This window comes from Microplitis demolitor, chromosome 3 (assembly GCF_026212275.2).
Source record: "Microplitis demolitor isolate Queensland-Clemson2020A chromosome 3, iyMicDemo2.1a, whole genome shotgun sequence".
NCBI lineage: Eukaryota > Metazoa > Arthropoda > Insecta > Hymenoptera > Braconidae > Microplitis > Microplitis demolitor.
This window is the reverse complement of record NC_068547.1, coordinates 19,148,598-19,169,656: the sequence shown is the minus strand read 5'-3', so window position 1 is coordinate 19,169,656 and position 21,059 is coordinate 19,148,598. Positions and strand designations below refer to the sequence as shown.

The window sequence follows — 21,059 nt, the reverse complement described above, 5'->3', positions numbered from 1 at the left end:
GAAAAAGCATCGTCTTATGAGACCAGGTTACAGATTAAAAGAAACAAGTAAAGCTAAGCGCTACGTGAAATGAACAGGAGAAGCTGCACCGCCTCGAGCTACAGACTGCGCTGCTGCTCTTTTCATTCTTTCGTTCGTTCTTAACGTTTTTTTTATTATTTTTTATTTTTAACTCAACCTCATTCGTTCTTTATTTCTCTCTCTTTTCACTTGACTTACGCCGTCAACCACTCCACCACGTACGTCTCTCATACATACGCCCGAAGCTCGACGAGTAGACCCAAGCGACGTTAGAAGAGAGAATTGTTGTGAGAATAAGGTACCGCCGAGGTTTTTAACAGCCAAGGAGTCAAGTACCAGAGGTAGAATACCAACCACCAAGTCTGCCGCATTTTAGCCGGGAGCTAATGTAATATCAGCTTCTTCTGCTCTTCTTTTTCTTCTTCTTCTTCTACTTCTTCTTTCGATGATCGTCCAAGCTTCGTCCAGCATCCCTTGAATCACGTACTCCGAATTGCAATAATTACAAAGCTAAACTTAAATGGGCACCAAATAATAACGTTAAACAGTATTTTCTTGGGTGGATAAAATTTCCAGTTATTAGCAAAAATAAAAGATGATGTGGTATTTTTTCTTGGATCATTTTTTATCTGATATTTGTAGCTGGAAGGGCACTTTGATTGCCAACTGATGGGATATTCCTGTTTACTGGAATAAGACCCGCAGGTGACAAGTGAAATCTCCGATGTACATGGATGTTGTTGATGATTGTAAGACAGCGGTATGCCCACACCTGGCAAAGCGGTCATCCCGGTGCTCGCTCATCGTCGTCAGACTCGTGTATGACTATTATCAGTTTGCAATTCCGGTAAGTGAGTGTGTGTGTATGTGTAAAGACTGATGAAGGGAATGAACGGCAGCATTACAACCATCAACTTTCTCGAGACTATGTACGAGCTATGTACTCTTGACGATCCTCTGCCCCAGGGACTTGTGCTCACTTGATCCACTGATTCTGATCCCAAACGTCATTCTGACTGCACCCCTCCCGGCTAAATTGTGTGATGCTCATTCTAAGATCACGTAGACGTCACTGCAAAATGAAGAGGATGTGGTGGATTGCAAGTTGTTTTTTTTTATTTTCTTTTTATAAAACAATACATAAGGGAAATAAACCAGTTATCTCAAATTTCATATGACCTAGTAATTATCTGGTTATTAAAAAAATTTTCTTTTACTTGATTTTCATTAAGTACTCTAATGAAAAAAAAAAAAAAAGCTAAATCCTTCTTTAATATTTTTAGCAAAATTATTATACGATGGATTGAAATTGTATGTATATATATATATACATATATGCTTTAAAATTTTAGATAAGTACCTTATTTGACCATCACCTTCTATCTGATTAATTTTTTATTAATTTAAATTTAATAAATTTGAATTTTTTTCTTGTAGAATAGACTGAATACTTAAAATACGCAGATAGATAATTCATTAAATTTATTTTATCGTCTAATTAATGTTAATAAAGAATATTGTTATAGTCACATTCTGTCACGATTACGACATCATTAAATGCTTGATAATTAAAATTTATCAGTAAATAATTGGAAACGTTCTCTTACTTGACACAAATAATCTATGTTTCTATGATAATAGTAGACACTGAAATATCATTTGAGTACAATTTGTTACCGTAAAAAAAAAAAAAAATATTGAAAATGAATTTTGTTAATAATTGTTTGTTTGTGTTAATAATCGATACATTATTATCGTGCTCAGTGTCAGGAGAAGTTACATACGTAATTATTCAAATTTTTAACCATATAACAAATATATATTTATTTTGATTACAATATTAATGAATGTGTTAATGCCTTGATATATTTTCAGTCTGACACCAATAAATCGTGCAGTAACCATATTTGTTTCGATCCAAATTCTTACTGTAGTGTAAAAAATAACACAGCTTATTGTGAATGCTACCGATATTATGAAAAAGATGCAAATGATGTGTGTGTTTATTCCGGTAAATTATATGCTCATATTTTTACATATTTATTTTCAGATATTTAAGAGTTTCAAATAATCCATTATTTAAAAAAAAAAATAGGTGCTGTTCTAACTGAGTTATTATATTCAAACAAAGCCAAGGTAAATTTATTTTCTTGTATTGTTACCTAAAAATTACATAAATTTAAAAATTGTTTGTTTCTATACACAGGAAAGCGAAAGAACACGATGTGATGATTTGTGTGGATTTAATAGTAAATGTTATACTTCCGATGGAAATTTTTATTGTGTATTGCAGGTGGGATAATTATTCGCTACAACTAAAAATATCAACAATGCTTACAATTAACAACGTGCACGGAGAGAAATTTACTGTAACAATTAAAATATATTATGGGAATGGTTTCCATACCGTATGGTAACAGGTATTTTTTAAGTATCGATCATAGAAATGGCACCTATGCAAAAAATGGTAACCATTCCTATCATTTCAAATTCGACTCCGCCGTCCATCTTACGGCATTAATTAAATTAATATTTTAAACATGAATAAGAAATTCATATGAGGATAAATGAAGATGAGGTGAAGATGGGTGACATGGGTGGAGATGAATGAGAATAAAACCATGGATTTTTCTCAATACGGGTTTTATTCCTATCAATATCGTAAAAAATTCCTATAAAAGTATGGTAATGATTCCTATGGCATTTTGGTGATCGTTCCTATATTACTATGGCAGTAGTTACCATAATGTTATGTTACCGTTTCGATGATATAGGATTTAGTCCTGTGTGACAATGGTAATCATTTCCATGAGTATAGTGACCATTGCTATTCTATACAGGAACTGTTACCATAATTATTAGGGAATCCATGGAAATTTTTTCTAGAAATTCGGGGCGTAACCCATACATCCCATAAGTACTGTAATTGTTACCATAACTTCATGGGTTAATATTCATAAATGTAGGGACAGTTACCATAATTTTCTCTCCGTAACATATGTTTTTATATCTAATAATTGTCATCGATTTCAGACTAATCATTGTCTTATTAACGAAGACTGTCCCTACGGTATGGTATGCAACTTGCAGTTACTGAGATGCCAAAATATATGTGACGGGTCCTGAAATGTAAAAAAATGTTGGCCCTGAGACAAGTACCATCTGAAATAATGTAACAGGTTTTTATTTTTATGATAATCCATGAAAATGATTTAATGATCTATCCATGAAATTAAAGCCTCTTAACATAAAATTATTTTTTATATTTTTATACTCAGTATTAAAAATTTTTGATTTACGTATTTTTTTTTTAAATAATAATAGTTCTTTACTCTTTAAAATTTTTCCAGAATATTTTTCGTTTCTGCGTATTTAGTTATAGAAACATGAAGAAATAAAATTTATCTTTTATGTCTTAAAATTAATGATTACTGATTTATAGCGGAAAAACCCACATTGTGTCATTACTTATTAGATAAAAAAAAATAACTGTCTTTAACATAAAAATTTATTTATTTCACTGATACATTGATTTTATGAAAAATCGAATTATATTAAATATTAAAGTCAATCATCAAGATAAATATAAAATATATTTAGAAAAATTTCGTCATTTCTATTTCTATTTATAATATTGTTATCAATTACAAATTAACAGAATGGGTTCATCTATCAACGACGGAGTATGTGGCAATAAAATGTAACTCATTAATGACCAATATTTAATGGTTAAATTTCTTACTTTAACCGCCATCGTTAATTGTATATGTGATATAATGCCAACAATAATAAATCGCATTAACCTTTAAAATTTTTTAAAACGCATTTTTTACGTCAGTTTACGTTCGAACTCTGCAATGAAGAATTTTAAGATTCCTTGGGCATCCATACTGCTCTTCGTGATTACAATCTGGACTTTTTCAAAGGCTACTGAGATAAGAGTTGTAAATATATATCTATAAAAATTATAATACAGTAGTTTATGAAAAAATATTTATATTTTTTAAAATTAATTTAACTTTTTTAACTTTTACATTAAGAAAAAAAACGATCCCTGCAATGGAGAGTGTGAACCTACTGAACATTGTCTTATCATAGATAACAACAAAAAATTCTGTAAACCCACGGTATGATTCTTAAAATATTAAGCAATCTATTAAATTCTGATAGTTCAGATACATTGTAAAAAATTTAGAGTAATTAGGGGTTTAATTTAAATCCGAATTCACTCGGAGTTCAGGAGTTTGTAAATAAAATCACTTTGCATACGGAGTAAATGAAAAGTTTGTTTTATTAGCGGGGTGATTTCGGGGTGGTCTGGATTTTATTTCAATTCGTATTCACTCTAATTCAGAGATTTAATATTAAAACAAACTCCCTTTCGGAGTGAATTTCACTCCGAAGGGGTTAAATAAATAAACGGTTGTACGCTTCTCATTCACTCCAGATTCATTCCGTAAATTCCTACTATATATGTGTTGAGTCAACTAAAAAAATCGTCATTATTAATTTTCAAATTTTATACAAAGCTTGATATTCGACAATTTTATAAAATTAAAATAGCAATTACTACACGGAAAAAAAATATTAGTAAACATTACTGAGATTCTTGTCAACAGCGCGCCTAGACCGATTCTTAGAAAATTTTATCGAGTAGAACGTAAGAAATTAATAACAGATGCATTTTTTTGACAAGTGTCGTGTAGTTTTTGAAGGTTTAAGTAGTAATTTTAAATAGTCAAGCAGTATATTTAAACGATTAACTGTTAATTATAGCAGTTTAAACATTAAAATCATAATGTTACTGATAGAAACGACATTAATTATTGAGCATAACATAAATAATTAGAAGTTGAACTACTATTATTATCAATCAATTTTTTCCGTGTATGCTTCAAATCTGAAATAGTGAAAAGTATTGAAAAATAGTGTATATGCACTATTTTTGATTTAGAGAGTAATGATATTATTAAGTACTGATTAATTATTTATATTAAAGGAAATCCAGTGTCTCAAACATTCAGATTGTCCTAGCAATTTGATCTGTAATCGAAGTTCGTTTTCATGTGAAGATCCATGCATTCATGTCAATTTCATGTGTCGGTATAAACAAGGAAGGTGCATTGTAAGACGTCATATTGCTTTTTGTGTACGCTAATAATGACATGAACTTACAACAAAGCCTAATTAATAATTATGTACTTGTCAATTGATATAAAAAATAAAAAATCAATGAATATTATCTGGAGAAAATTTCAATACTTTGCTATGTACTTATTTAAATATTTATTTTACTTAAAAAAATATTGATAAAAATAATCGCATTAAATCATGTTCCAACTTCAAAGAATTAGTGCATCTATAAATAGTGCAGTAAGTATCGAACTGCTTAGTACGTAGTTCTTATAAAAAGTATTTTTGAAACATGTTTCTATGGATAGATATAAGTACAGATAGTAAAAGCCTGGGTAATATATATTTCAAAGACAGTTATATTTATTTACCAATCAGATTCTTCTTGATTGTTTTTTATCATATGTTGAGCTCTAAACTGTAATGGACATTTTTCATTATCACATTAAATGTTTGATGATATAGTATATGAGAACTATATATATATATATCGACGATAACAAAAATTTTTTTTTTAATCTATTGTTTAATCTCTTCTTTTGTATATTAATAAAACCTGAAAAATATGTTCTTTGTATTTATATTTTTAGAATATTTAATGTTGTTTTAAATAGGAATCAATTAAAATATATAATTTTTAATAGACACATCCGTCATTGTCGTCATTGACTTAAGGTTCTTGAACTGTATACTTTTTGACAACAGTACACAAAGAACTTTTAATCTTTAATCTTCAGTTATTATAGCCACTGACACGATATAGTCTATAAATCCAACAACTTTGTACTACGGTTTTTTTAGTTATTTATAATCATGAAGTATTTCGCAATCTATATTTTTTCCTCAATTTCTTTATTATCGACTTCGCTAAAAGCTGATGTAAGTATAATCATTATTTGTAATGTAATTAAAGCTATTTTATAAAAGTATGTGTCATTATAATTGTAAAAATATTGTACTCAGGCATATGCAATTTTCGACCCATGTCGTCATTTTGAATGCGGGGAAAATGAAACGTGTATTATATCTTGGAAAAATTATTTAGGCAAATGTATTTGCATCAAAGGTTTTCATTTGGATAAATTCGACAATTGTGTATCAAATTATTATTACTACGATTTTGACGCTAAGATGAAAAAAAATTTTAGAAACTGAAAACTTATAAGATAATATATTATTTATATATGTAATTTTTAAATAGTAATAAAAAAAATTTCTAAATAAAACTGAGTGAAGTCTATGATATTTAAAAAAAAATCAGAGCAAATGTGAGGGTAAAGTGTCCATCTATATTTATATGCCGTATCATACATACCAACACGCACACATATATATTTGTATATAAAGTAAATACGGCAGCGTGACCAATGGTATTGTGATCGTAAAGAAATTAGAGGGGCAGTAATGGTTTCCGGGTACATTGGCTTCCGTTTGGCATACATCTTTTCCAGCTTGTTCTCTGGATCATGGACACACTTTATATCGGCATGTATGTAGCCGCTACACAAACACAGAAGCATTACAGCCCTCAATAATCTTTAACCGGAAATTCCGTTACTTCCGTTTCACATTATTGATTTTTGATACATAACGGAATTACGGATCATCGATAATACTATTAAGTTTGAATTGAATTACTAATTCAATTATCACTTTCCATCCACTTACATCGACTCTATATTTGAAATAAAGATTTATGTATATATTTTTCTTAGTTTTAAAAATAAATCTAAAACTTTGTCAACATAGATGATACAATAATAAACAGAAGCAGCAAAATTTAGACAATCTAAATTGTACGTTGATGTGGAATAACGTAGTATACAGACTGTCATCGTAGTCAAAATGCACAGCAAACAACGTCGCAATCAGCGCAATACCGCGGCTATCCGGCTGTACCATAAATGCACGTGAATCCGCGCAATATACAACTCTTGTATTTTATGTAAACGTGTTGGGTTGATATATATGTACATATATATATATATACAGCTACACGGGAATAAATGTACGTCTATATGTCTATATGTATAGCTGTAGGTTATATACGATGTGATCACGCAAATATATATCTACGCTTCACTGAACTTGGAGACTCACTCCCTGATCATCACCATGCCATACTGCTCTCACTCAAAATCGTATAATTAATAATTCCACGGATTACGGGTACACTAACTGAATACATTAAATCTTTTACTGCTATCTAAACAAACGTAATAATTTTAATATTTACTATTATCTTAATTTTTAATTAATTTAACCAGATAAGTGACCTAATTTCCGGTTTTCGCATTGCTTGTATTAGAAATCATATTATTTTTTAAATTTGTCGTCGTTTATAAAATGTTTCTTGACTAATTAGTGACAGTTGGGTGACAGATCATTTTCAATAATAAAACATTGAATAAAATTTAGACTGAAAATATTTCTTTTGTTCGAGTTATGATTTAAAAAGAGAGAGAAAACATCAATAAATAATTAAAAGAGACCGATGAGTTTGTGAGCTGATTGATCAACATTGTTGGTGAATTAGACTCTAGCGAGATGGGCATATTGATTGGCAATCAGTGTCGCCCAAACTCAACGAAACAGCCGGTCCGGGAAATCCCAACAAACTATATAAACTCTCTATCCTCTCTCTCTTTCTCTCTTGCGCTCTTTTGCTCTTGTCTCCGAATGACGTGCAGCAGCTGCAATGACAGGGATATGCAGTCACGCGGAATGCTGTTGTGTGTTGAACTCTGGAAAATTACTCCGAAAGAATTCAAAAAAATATAACCAATTTTAAAAAAATAATAATAACAATATACAATATATACTACGTATATATTTTTGAATAAAAAATTCCCAAGACTCATGTCAATTTTCGGATTCAGTCTAGCAAATATTATTGTCTGCTTTCCATTTATTAAATAACTCGAGATGGGTATTTTTGAATCCCAACGAAAAATAACATAGCAATAAGTGAGTGTAATAAAGTGTAGAATGTCTTCTGTACTTGTACTGTGCGTTACTCTGAAAAATAATAGAAAACTTTTGAAAAATATTATGAGCCAATTTGTTTCGAAAAATGCTTCTGCAACATCATAAGCGGCGCGGATGAATCAATCGGTTAAATTCTTTAAAATTTACGCGAACCAATAATCAGTAGGCCGGAAAATCGATGGTTCCAATCAGTGAGTTTAAGAACCAGAAAATAATAGCAAAATATTTTCTCGCGAATCCAAACGAGAGAAAGAGTATATAAATTCATTTTTCTATATATATATATTTATTGTATATAAAAAACAGAGTATATGGGTATTAGTCTTGGAGTAACAAAGTAGAGTTTAAACGACGTGCGAATGCCTCGTGACCTACGAGCGTAACGTGGAATGCTCTTGGCTTCTCATCCTTATGCATCACAATATGACGTTCACTACACTGCATTTTCAGCTGCTTTACTTCTACGGCTCCCGACATTTTGTTTTATGGTTTTATCTATTTGGCTTTTGAACCCGCGAAAATCAACTATTACACCTTTTTGGTCTAGAAATATGGAGGTATAAAAACATATATTTTTTTTTGGTAAAAAAAAAAATTTATTTTGAAATAGATATCAATGCCAGTGTAAAAAAATGCCAGTGTAATTTTTTCTGTAAGTTTGATCAGCAGAATTATAAAAAGTAAATTAGGCCTATGCCTTTATGATAGGAAAAAACAGTAAGATTTGTATTTAAGTCTTTAAAAATGTTTTTAAATGAGCATGGAAATTTTATAAATGAAATAAAAAAATAAAGTCAAGTACAAAGAAAGTTTATCTTTTAATGAATAATGTTAAGTGGTACATAGAGTCTATTGACATGGTTCGTTTCACGATTCGAGAAAAGCCGTGAAGATTCGAACGAGGAAGTATTAATCCCTCGCGAGCCCTGAGGATATACAGCGGGGTAACAAAGTACCCCATTAACTCGAATACTCACAGAGCCCGAATAAGGTCGTTTCCACCCTGGAAAACTCGCACTCATTTACTCTCACTTATATAAATACTTTCTACCTCTATCTTGCTTTTCTCTACCAAGTATTTTTGAATCAACTACTTTTGGTGGTCTGAGTCCTTTATATCCGCACACAAAACTTTCTCTCTTTCGTTTTCTAGTTTTCCAACTTTAATAATCCCTATCCTAATCACCTTCTCAGCAATCATTGCTAGGAAAAAACTTCGTTTGCAGTCTAATTAACCAAATAAGTTAATGATTATTTTTAAAAATATTTGAATTGTAACGTTATTGAAAAACTTGTCACAAAAAACAGACTCATGGCTAAAAATAGCGACTGAATTTGACGGCAATCGAGTTGATTTTACGAGACAATTTGGACCCTCTGGATCTGTCCGGATGAGTCAAAATAAGAGTACGAGGGTTTAAGTAACAGAGGGTCAAGACTTTACTTTTATTCTCGATAAGCCGAATTCTCGACCCCGTGTCCGATTTTACCGATAACCTGACCTTCCGATATATACGTCAATGAGGATCCTTTATTCTTAAGCAAACCTTTTTGTACAGAGTGGTATTCTTCAGTAAGAAGACTATCGAAAATCCTCAATTGCTTTTCTGCCTTCAGATCCTCATCCCTTTTTCTTAGTTGACTTTGTTTCCCACGGTCGAGCACTTTTGGCTTCACCAAACAGACATTTCGGTTGCTCTTTATGGCCTGCTAAATAGAGTTTTCCGCTTTTATCACTTGCCCAAGGTCACTAAGTCTTTCATCTACTCTTAACTTTCTCTTTCTCACGGGGAAATTCTAATCTACAGTTGGGCAAAATTATTTTCCCATAAACAAATGATAAAAAATAAAATAAAATCAAATGAAAAAGGAGTGGAAGAAAATAATATTTTAAATTGTTTACTCGGTAGTTTATATTAATGATTAATTTGAGTGTTGGGTATTAATGAGTTATTGCGTATATAGAAGTAAGCGGTGCAATATAAAATAACGCCTGGAAAGCATTTGTATAACTGAGAAGGTGATTAACCCGGGCGCGGCGAAGAGATCGTCCGGAGCCGGTAATTAAAGCAGCACTCGCTTAGGATCGCCGTTGGTGAAGCCGCGGGGTAAGGAGAGCTAAACTAACGACAAGCGGAATGCAGTTTTACCAAGCGAAAAAGAGACACGAGAAGGCCGCGAGGAGCTGAGAAGAGACCGAGCTCCAGAGCTGAGCTCTAAGAACGGGGGCTACTTCTTTGGACCATAAAAAAAAGTTGAGTCAAGCAAAAGCAAAAACAAAAAGAAATGAAGTTAAAATAAAAAATATAAAGTCAGACCCGACGGTGGATGCGAACCAGCCACCGATGAGCAAACCAGCAACCGGCGCGTATATATAGCATCACGAGAAAAAGACGATAAAGAAAGAAAAAAAAATGATTGAGTGGTAACGGGGATCGAGAGGAGGCAAAGGGGTTGCTCTGCCCGGTAGCACTTTCCCAAACGTTCGCCATTAATAACCACCGAGATTATACGCTGTTACTCCTGCTTCTGCTCCTGCTGCTGTTGGGCTTGAGTTGCCCTCAATGCCGATACAAGTAGATCCATGCATCGTTCTTTTGTGGCCACAAAGATTAAAGAGTATTGAGTTTGTTTATTTTCTTTTCGTTTAAGCGGATACTTTATTAAATGTTTGAATTTAAAATTTATTTGTTATTTGAATGTAAATTTTGGCTAGTGATTCGATTTAGCTGTTTGCGAAAAACTCTTCAATCGACCGTGTTATAGCGACAGATCAGTCAGAAAGTGTCATATCTTGGAAACTCGATTTGCAAAACGTTCAATGCAGTAGATCAACTCCATTCTCTATTTTCTATAAACTCAAACTCAAAAGCTTTTTCTCTTTTAGTGTATATATAATATATATATATATATATATATATATATATATATATCTATACATTTATAGATCCTATCTCATATAGATTTAGCAGTGCACTATAGCAAGAGCTCTTTCAATCTCTCGTGAGAGTAACAGCAACTCCTAGGAATAACGATAGCGTTGATGTCCTTGGCACGGATTTCATGCATCCAAGTTCTTCGACACGTACGGGGTTACTCGTTTATCAATCGCACGTTCACGTGACATTTTGGCTGAGTTATCTTTCGTTTGTGGTACGAACGGCAGACTCGGTCAGAATACTAAGCTCTACGATCCGCGTGCATCATTTCTCGCCGGCGCATCATCTCATTTTATCTGTACACACATTTATGCGGCCATTCACGTTTTATTCGTCAATTCACTGTGTTATTATGTTTTGTGTCCTTTTTCATTTATTTGAAGCATCAGCTACCGGTAACCAGTTACACAGAATTAGCCTGCTTTGAAAATTGATTTTTTGGAAAAAAATGCAATGGAAAAAAATGAAGACAGCAAATTGGTAATTACAGCGCTCGATGATCAATGCATTCAATCACCAGAATTTCCATTACAAACAACAAATTGAATGACGGTCAACTTAAAAACGGAAGCACATATAACAAACATTGATTTATCCGAATGACTCTCTGCCAAAACTGTCACGTCAATTTTGTCCATTTTACATTTGTCATTTTATATTGGTGATGCTAGAATAATTCTATTTTTTTTTTTTTTTGTTTTTATTCGCTCTCATATATTTTTTGTACACTGGGAGGCCTACAGAGCGGACAATCGTTGAGCAATGACTGGCCTCTACTCTCTGGCACGTCATCTATATATCCCAGTGGTTGTGTCATGTCCAGAGTACCGATGAATCCCCGGGAGCTATATGAGTACACGGGAGATCGGTATGCATGCGTATGGTTCGTGCAACAACTATAGGCTTTACTGGATGTTGTGATGGCCAGTGGCGATATTTGGACAGCCTGTCAAACACTGACCAGACAAGCTTTCTGTCTCTCTTAAATAATAAAATAACCATGTGCATTACATCAATACTAATACTAATGAAAAAAAAAAAAAATAAAATTAGTTTTCAATTGAAACTCTCGTAATAAATAACACGATGATATGATTAATCTTATTGACAATTTTTCTCAAGTTGATTGCAAGATAAAAATAAATTTCGAGTCCTTTTTTTATGTCCTGCCGGACAGTCAATCAACGTGATTCAGTTTGCTGAGTTTACGGAGGGGGATTGGTGTAAGGAGTATCCAGGCACGGTAGTCTGATGATCAAGGAAGGTGCAGGCAAGTCCACAAGAACGTGGTGGACGGTGGTTTCAGATAAGGATGTGAAAAGAAATGTCCACTAGTCTGTAAGAACAAATTGAAGGGACAAATCGATTCAGTAAAAGAATAAAACGAGGATGAATTTACTGATAGATGCTGAGTAACATACGACTACGACCCATCACCTAACCCTGATGAAGACTATCGACGACCCGATGACCCACCATCGACACTCGACCCTTGGGCTCACGAGGGACACCTCTAATAGCCAGATTATCTATCCTACACTTTACCAACTCGGGTGTTTTTTCTTGCCGTTTCGCCGTATAATAAGGATAACAAGGAGTCATTTACGATAAAGAATTTTTTTTATTCTTTAAACTTACTGGCTTGGATTCCTTCTCGAGAGAATATTTCAGTCGTTACTTTTATCCATAATTACGTCTTTTAAAAAATAAAATAAAATTGTTACATTCCGTGGGATCATTATCTTAGCATCGATCACAACTACCGGGATCTCTTTTACCTTGGATTTAATCCGGCATAAGATGTCTATCAAACGCTATTATCAGTCCCGGATACTCTGTTAAGCTTTCTACCGGTGCTCTGCCACTGCCACTACTGCAGATGACCTCTAACTTCAGTCATCCAATCATCATGAGCACACACCAGTCTGTTTCATGTTGCATTTATTCATCTGGCAATTATCTTTTTCATGTGTGTATTGTATAGATGTATATATACATATATCAGTGTGGTCTTCCTTGAAAAGACATTTTAAATTTAAAAGCGCGCGCAATAAGTGCCGTGAACACATAAACGATTGATTGCTCTCGCAATCGGATGAGAAACTGGAGCGTCTAAGCTACTGGTGGAATGAGTAGTTCGAATAATGTATTGTCTTATACCTCGAACAGCGCAGTAGCATCGAAACATTACCTACAACAGTAGCAAAGGTGGCATTAAAGTGTAATATGAAGAAGAATAATGATGATTAAGAACTACTGGTTGCAGGAACGAATCGCAACTTATGACTTTACAAAACTCTTTTAAAAGCTTCACACTTTAATCACACACTGTCACTGCAATACGCATTTTACATTTAACAACAGAAGCGCCGTACTCTTTTGCAGCAGCAATTTCTTCACGCTTTACGGGTGGCTCTAAATTCATTAACGCATCGACACATTTCAGATAATTTATTTTATTGATACATTTGTCCCATAACAAAATTACATCACGGATATCATTTCACCATTTAAAGTAAAATGTTTTTAATTAAAACAAATCTGTCATATGTTCACAGAGATCTTAGTTAATGCGAAATTGGAAATAGTCGAAAAACTAAATCAGTATTAAAAAATACATGAATGATTATGTGCTCTAGTCTGGATCTTTGCCGTGGACTAACATTCCAGAAGTCTGGTGCGCGTATGAGATTTAAAAAATGAGCAAAAACGACGGGCCACTAAATTGATGATAATTTGATAAACATTTTGATCGAGCCAGACAGTCTGCGTGGAGGTAGGGAGGACATAACCGTGCCATTAACTGAGACTGCTACCGAGCGACGAATTACTTGTATAGTGAGAGGTGAGAGATTCCTGGTCGCCGTTTGCTGGTTCTTAAAGTCTTATTATTCTTTTATGTAGTATAGTATATTATCTACAGAGTCGGTACGTCTGCTGGCCAAGCATCTGAGAGTCTGGAGGTATAGGGGGAGACGTACGGATACCCTCAGCTTCCTCGTATGATATTAAACACTATAATTATTATTTAAATTCCAGTAGGATGGCTCCCGGTGTTGCTTCGTCCCCCTCATGTTTCTCCTTTCCTCTTTGCTTTTATTCTTACATATATATATATATATATATATATATATATATATATATATATATATATATATATATATATATATATATATATATATATATATATATATATATATATATAAATATACTCAAGAGAGTGGGCTACGAGACACTTTTCCACTTTTTTTGTTCACTGACTCTTATATCGTTCTTGGGATTTTAAATTAGCTTTGGTTTAGCGTAGGCGCGTCGTCCTCCAGCTCTGGGAAGGCTAGCAGCCGATCATCCTGCTCTTCTCAAGAGGATGCTGCTGCTTCTGATGCTGATGCTGATGCACACAAATAAAGAACGGGGAGGGAGAGCGGGAGACCAAGAGAAGTGGCCGCAGCACCATCACCAAGAGTGGTACGGCCACCGTGGCATGGTTTATTGCTGGGACCTGACCCCATGTAATCACTATAAACTATACCTTTTTCTTTTTACTCTTCTTCTTCTCTTTCCTCTTATTCTTACTCTTATTTTACTCTTTCTACTTCTTCTACTTGTTCTTATTTTCATTTTTATTCCTCAACTTATTCTTTTTCTTATTCGTCTTCGCGGTGTCGTATATACCAACGTGCCCGTATTAGGTGCCATTACCAGCGTACGGAAGGCTGCGCTTCTTCACCATCAGCATCTTCCTCCTTTTCATCTTCTTCCTGTCGACGTTACACTTAACTTTCTTGTTTTGCTCCACTCGATTTCTTCAGTACTGCGTCTAGCCATTGTATTCTCGCTCCACATTTTTTTTACTTCATTTTTAAAATCTTTAAATCACTGGAATAAATGATGAAACTATTTGAAGAAGCATATATATGTATGTATATATATATATCAAGTTATTTTATCCGGGACTATATAATCGCGACAGTAGCTACAGCTCGCATATCCCGAGGCATTATATATGAATGTATGTATATATAAATGTATGTATGTATATATGGACAAGTCGGTGGCTCGAGATGCAAATAATCCTTTCCGTATACTCATGACCGGGGCAAAAACAATGCGCTGGATTCAATACCGGTAGCAAAAGCGCTCGCGGAGAGATCGTGCGTTGTGGGTGGGCCTGGTCCGACCGGCAATGACGGTAGTACTGTTTCTCGGTGGTTGCATTGCACGGTCTCGTGGCCAGCGGCTTGCTGACTTGCTTCTGCAACTCCTGCTGCTGAAGAAGTTAAACCTTTGAGTCTGAGCATTGGACTCCGTAGCAGCCTCTATGGGAATATGCAATACATTTATGGAAGACGAACGCACGCCAGCTATTGCTTCAAGCGGCCTCCACAATCGTCCTCAAGTTAGAACTCATCTCCAACCATCTCAACTTCGACTCCTTGCTCTGTGAATTCTCCAAAAGAGGCTGTGTTAAATAATATTCTGCTAAAATTACAAAGCACACAAAAACCATTAAATTATAGCTCAATTTTAGGTTAAATTTACGAGGAACCAAATCGTACTTATAATAATTGAATGCTTTAGGGATGGATGCCAGCTATTGTGGGAAGATTCGTTGTGAAGTGAGCTTAAGCACGTAGCGTGGTAGCTACCGCTTTAAAAGAAATGCCTCTCATTTCTTCCTCTTTGCCCCGACATATCCGAGCAGGGCGAACGGCAGACTACTCGGGCTTGTTATTATTTGTACTATTGTTGGCTCGTGACTTGCAGCTCGGGGCTGGTGATCTCTCGCGAGGCCTTAACCGAGAGGACCCGCTCTTCGGTCACGGGACCGAGACCCGCCCACCAGAAAACAAACACACCGCTAACTCTCTCAACGATCTTCACCAGTCAACTACTTTTCTCCATAGTAGTTATGATTTGTGGCGATCAGCCCAGAGGTGACTTTATGCTGTGGATTCCGTGTCAAGGTGCCCAGACTTTTTGCAGACAATCTGCATAACTCTCAACGATCCTCGCTGAATTTTTAAATCCTCCTATGATGATTATCATCATTATTAATATTATTATTATGATTCTTGTCGAATGCTGTTGGTAAACATTACTGAGACTATGTTTTTCAAGTGGTAGCCAGTAAAAATATCCAGATAAGTGGATGAAAATACTTGACTCAATGACGGCAACAGTGACGGCGATGGAGATCGTGATTGAAGAGATGAAATAGCAAAAATTTTATTACGCTGTTTAGTTTCTACAACCGGTTTTAGGGATGCTCATGATTATTATTATGATAAAGGTGGTTTGGAAACCATTCTATTAGTCAGTACCACGCCTAGCCATCGAGCACGGTGAGATGTAATTGATTTTACACAGTTATTTCTTTCGGATTTAAATGCCTGGTACACACCCACGCAATCTTTATAATATTATATAAAAGACTGTGACTTCACTTAATTCTGGTGTCTCATCAAGATTGCCTTGACTCATGTCACCTTTTTATACTACACTTTTATAAATATTATTTGTATTATTTATTGACTGCACAGTAATGTCACAGAAAACTCGGCTGCAGGTTGAAAATCAAGTGAAAGTATTATGTGTAACAAGTGACATGCGTTTCCTGGTTGGATATAATATACTTTTTGACAAGCTCGTAAGCTACTTCAGATAGCCATGCACTACTTGTTTGTAATCAAATCTGATGACATATTAAATATAAATATGATCTAATACAGATACAGATCCCACGCAATTTCTTTTCGCACTTACGTCTAGTCCTTGCTTTTAATGGAGTGTTATCGGTTAAAACTCAGCTCTGCCTTGGGTTGTATCGATAAATCCTATCACGTTTGTATCTTGTCCGCGTATGAGTTGTTACACTCAGGAAATATATATATGTATATAAAAACTTTCTCTGGTAAAAAGCATGCGGAAAGAAATTGTTTATTTTCTTAGTACGTACACTTGTGACAATTTTATAATTACCAACCTGTTGAACAAAAAATTTAATTTTACAAAAATTATTAACAGGAATCAATTATTTTAAAATATAATAATAATTTTGTTTTTATTCCTTTAAGACGATAGCAATCATTCATACGCGACCCGAGATGCCTTATCTCCAGCACAATATAATACCGCCCTATACACCACAGCAAAATGATTAGGGCGTGATTTAAGCGATAAACTATAGTCCTCAGTACATAACTACAGTCATATAGAAGGCGTTCACTGGGACACCTAAAAAGATCAATAATATTAAACTCCTCTTATTCTTCCTTTTTATTCATCTTCGCCTATTTTTAACTTTCGCCTTCACTTCCATTCCTCAAAACGTCCCAATGCTCTCTGTCATTGTGCACCCGTCAGTCAAAAGCGCTGCCGGGGTTCCAGCCCTCGGTACCGACCACCAAGACGCATCACACACTTTCTTCTACCGAACGTCAATAATCATTTATAACCTTAGATATAGCATTGAGTGCAGTGTCACAGCAACAACGATCGCGAGATCAATTGCCGATAAATGCTCATCCAAAGAAAACTTTCACGGTGGTTTTATTTATATTTTCTCATCAAAAATCACTCGAGCCTCAAAAACTTGGATACAATGGACCCGGTACTTAAATTTTTATTGTCACCACTATCTCTCTTTCATTCTTACTCTAATCTTTTACTCTCCAGCAACAAATAGCGTAAAAACATTTATTACAAACACACGCACCAGATAATAATCTGTCTTAATATCGACATACTATTTTTATATTTAATATAATAGAAAAATGTCAATCTTTGATCACTCAATCATTTATTATCATATTTCACATTATATATAAAGTAACATTTGTGTCATCTTCATCATCATCATCATCTTCTTCTTCTTCTTCATCCTTCACTATAAATATACATCTACATAATATTATTGTCAGTCTAAATATATTTATATACAGACGAATACAAATAGCAACACATTCTCATAGTGGTCCCATAATAATCTCAACTATCACGACGACAAATCACAGATCCCACATGTGATGATCCTGGGCCACCTTTGTTGACGAAAAAGTACCCACTTGGAAATAAAATAATAATTATACAATTGAGTTATTTTTATTCCGAGAATCTCTTAACGTGCTGCATTGAACGAGCGGCCGATTTACGAAATAAAAAATAAACTAATGTAAAAATACATAAGAATTAAAAAAAATAAAAACAGCAACAACAGGTTGCTAATAATAAAGTACAAAGGAGTGGAACTCGAAGTTTTTGACGCGTAGGCGAACGGAGTTAAGACTCTCGCCTCGCCCTTTTTCTCTTCTTCGTTTCCTCCCTAGTCACCTACTCACTGGCCATTTCTTACACACCATCCACTAACATATCTACATACTTTTCTCCCGTATCTGTATGTGCCACTAACCCATAATTAGAGGCTTTTGCAAATTATATGCGCGAACATGTGTCCCCTCGGTAAAATATCGGCTTAATAATAACAGTTGGAGAGCACTGGTAATTATGAGGACCCATGAGGTGCATCGAGGGGACGCGCTTACTACTCCCTTCTTTTTTCATTCATTTATTTTATTTATTTTTTTCATCTTTATTTCGTCTTCTTTCGGGTTATCGCGCAGCGACTGAGATCCATACACGCTCACACTCCCCTAAGATGATACTCTTTCTTGCCAGGAAGAGGAGGAGACCGGAAACGACGTGGGTGTCGAACTAAAGTCGTATCATAAGGTGAGTCAAACAAAAAAAAAAATAAATAGTTTATCTCGATGTCATGAAGTCTCTCAAAGTCTTGAATTAACCTTTGCCCTTTCACTTTATCTTTTTAAAAAAAAAAATTTTCCAAATCACTGTCTGATTTTTTTTTAATTAACAAAAAAACTCAAACCTCCAGAATTATTTTGATTGTGGACTTGTTTTGCGAAAAAAAAAAAATCACAACAATTCCTGTCGCCCTCTTAAAGCAGCATTACGAGTGATGTTTTGCCGCTGGTAATTATACAGGCTCGTTTTTCTCACCCAAGCGCTTCTGTGGGCACATGCACATATATCTCTTGTACTGTGATATGTGTAAAGTGCAAGTAGAGACAAGAATACCTGGATAAAAAAATATAAGAAGCTGAAGGGTTTTGCATGGTAAAAAAAGCGCAGAGGCATAAACGCGAGAACGCAGGGCCATAACGCGCGACTGCAGTTGCTCTGCTGACTGGTGGGTTTTTATTGGCTAATTGGTAATTAAGCCGGGTTAAGCAGCGGTCAGCAAACGCTTTCTTGCGCTACTCACAGCACGTCGCTGGTCGTTCCGCCAGACGCTAATTTAATTTGCGGTTTCGTCGCGTTCATCCGATCTTTAAACGCACCTCGACACTCCCTATCTTCACTCTCTCAGAGACTTCGTTCAACTATATAGATATGGCTCTTATCTGTTCTTCAAAGCCATCTAACCACCAGTCATTTATTTTTTGCTCATTCTTCTTCCGTCTTTATTACCCGACCGAGATTTTTATTACATCAGTGAGCTTTTTAATAAACCATTAATTATTATTTATCTTTTAAATAAATAAAAATATTAGTTAATTAAAATGCTTCTCAAAGATCTCATAATTATTGAGTTTCAAAGTGTCGACCAAAAATGACAAATGGTTTTTTAAATAAAACAATTAAAACCTTAAAATTGTCGAATCATTATTAATACAAACGAGTATCCTGTAAGCCTGTCGACCAATCGCTCCTCACTCAAACGGAGATCCCGCGGCGCGTGTTTAAATTCAAATATATTCACCCGTCCATTCATGAACCAAAACCATCAAGTTCATTCACAATTATTAAATCTACAACTGTACACAGTTCTTCACTTCCTCAGATCCTGTATTAGTTTTTATATCATCAGAGAAGGCTGACAATGTGCACACGCCCTTTTGATATTTTGCAATAAAATGACTTCGCGAAATCTCTCAGAGACTTACGTGATGATCGTTATCTATCATTTTTTACACTGACACGGTTACATAGGCATGGATATTTGATGGGCGTACGTTACATGCGTGGCAAATTTGATGGTAAATTATATAATTTGACGTGAGGGTAAAAAGAGGTCTAATGAAGACGAGGAGGTTGTGGAGGTCACAGAAGATGGAAGAGCTCGTGGACCTGAGAGACCGGGATTTATTTGTGTCGCCACACCTCCAACGGCATGACAAAAAAAATAATTGTCGAGTTTACAAAGTGGGGTACACTTTTCTTCTCTTGATTCCTTCACTTATTATGTGTGTCTCTTAACTTTGCGGTTCTTTATATCCGTAGGAGTAGGGCGTACACATTGTAAATATACTGGTAGAGAACTAGGAATGAGTAAAAGATGTTTATGTGAGCTTGTGAGTGTGCTTGTATTTTAAAACGGAACTACACGTCAAGATGTAGGTAGTTGGTATTGTATATACAAATATATAACCGGTCGCGGTTGATCGTCGTCGGTAGACGTCGTGGTGTATAAAATAAACTCCAAGAGTTGCCGGTGTAACTCTTATAATCTGTTGGCGAGGGGAGAGACACGTCGCCCACGTGTAAAAAAATTAAATAAGAAAATGATAAATAAAAAATAGCTATGGAACCCTTTGTTCACCGATCGCTTTGTCGTTAAACAATGAAACGACCGAGAGAAACTCTAATAACCTCGCCTCGGCAACGTACCTACGAAGAATCGTAATCAAGTCACCCTCTTATGTCTACTACACGACGTATATATGTCTTCAGCACTTGGTACACTGTTGAGACTATTGCTTTTACACTATTCCTATTTATATTTTTAACGGTTAATTGACTTGTTATACTTGGATTCGTCTTCATCTCTAAATTTATAGATTTCATACAAAAATTATTTGTAAGTAAAAATTTATGACGAAAAATTGGCAGTAAAAAAAAATTGAATGCAATAAAAATAAAATAAAAAAATGTAATTTATGATTAAAAGTAAAAAAA

The 21,059-nt window shown here is 34.6% G+C and overlaps 1 protein-coding gene across 3 annotated transcripts; it reads left to right on the top strand.

The window, feature by feature from the left end:
* The first annotated feature begins 1,662 nt into the window (after positions 1-1,662).
* On the top strand, positions 1,663-5,643 carry LOC103574571 (uncharacterized). Of its 3 annotated transcripts, none has more exons than XR_008403399.1 (8): positions 1,663-1,805; positions 1,897-2,032; positions 2,117-2,157; positions 2,228-2,441; positions 3,055-3,200; positions 3,680-3,965; positions 4,062-4,148; positions 5,021-5,643. XR_008403399.1 is itself a non-coding variant. In XM_053737348.1 (5 exons), the coding sequence occupies exons 1-5, from the start codon at positions 1,725-1,727 to the stop codon at positions 3,145-3,147; spliced, it is 438 nt and encodes a 145-aa protein (XP_053593323.1). In that variant the 5' UTR covers positions 1,677-1,724; the 3' UTR covers positions 3,148-3,364. The 3 variants fall into 3 exon arrangements, 1 of the variants encoding a protein (XP_053593323.1); XR_008403398.1 differs by having other exon boundaries at positions 1,676-1,805; positions 2,228-2,314; XM_053737348.1 differs by lacking the exons at positions 3,680-3,965; positions 4,062-4,148; positions 5,021-5,643 and having other exon boundaries at positions 1,677-1,805; positions 2,228-2,314; positions 3,055-3,364.
* Positions 5,644-21,059: the final 15,416 nt, after the last annotated feature.

Excerpts from the sequence above, each read along its gene's own strand:
- LOC103574571 (XM_053737348.1), top strand. The coding sequence starts at position 1,725 with ATGAATTTTGTTAATAATTGTTTGTTTGTGTTAATAATCGATACATTA. Across the intron at positions 2,033-2,116 it reads TGATGTGTGTGTTTATTCCG|GTGCTGTTCTAACTGAGTTA; the intron begins GTAAATTATATG and ends AAAAAAAAATAG. Across the intron at positions 2,315-3,054 it reads ATTTTTATTGTGTATTGCAG|ACTAATCATTGTCTTATTAA; the intron begins GTGGGATAATTA and ends CATCGATTTCAG.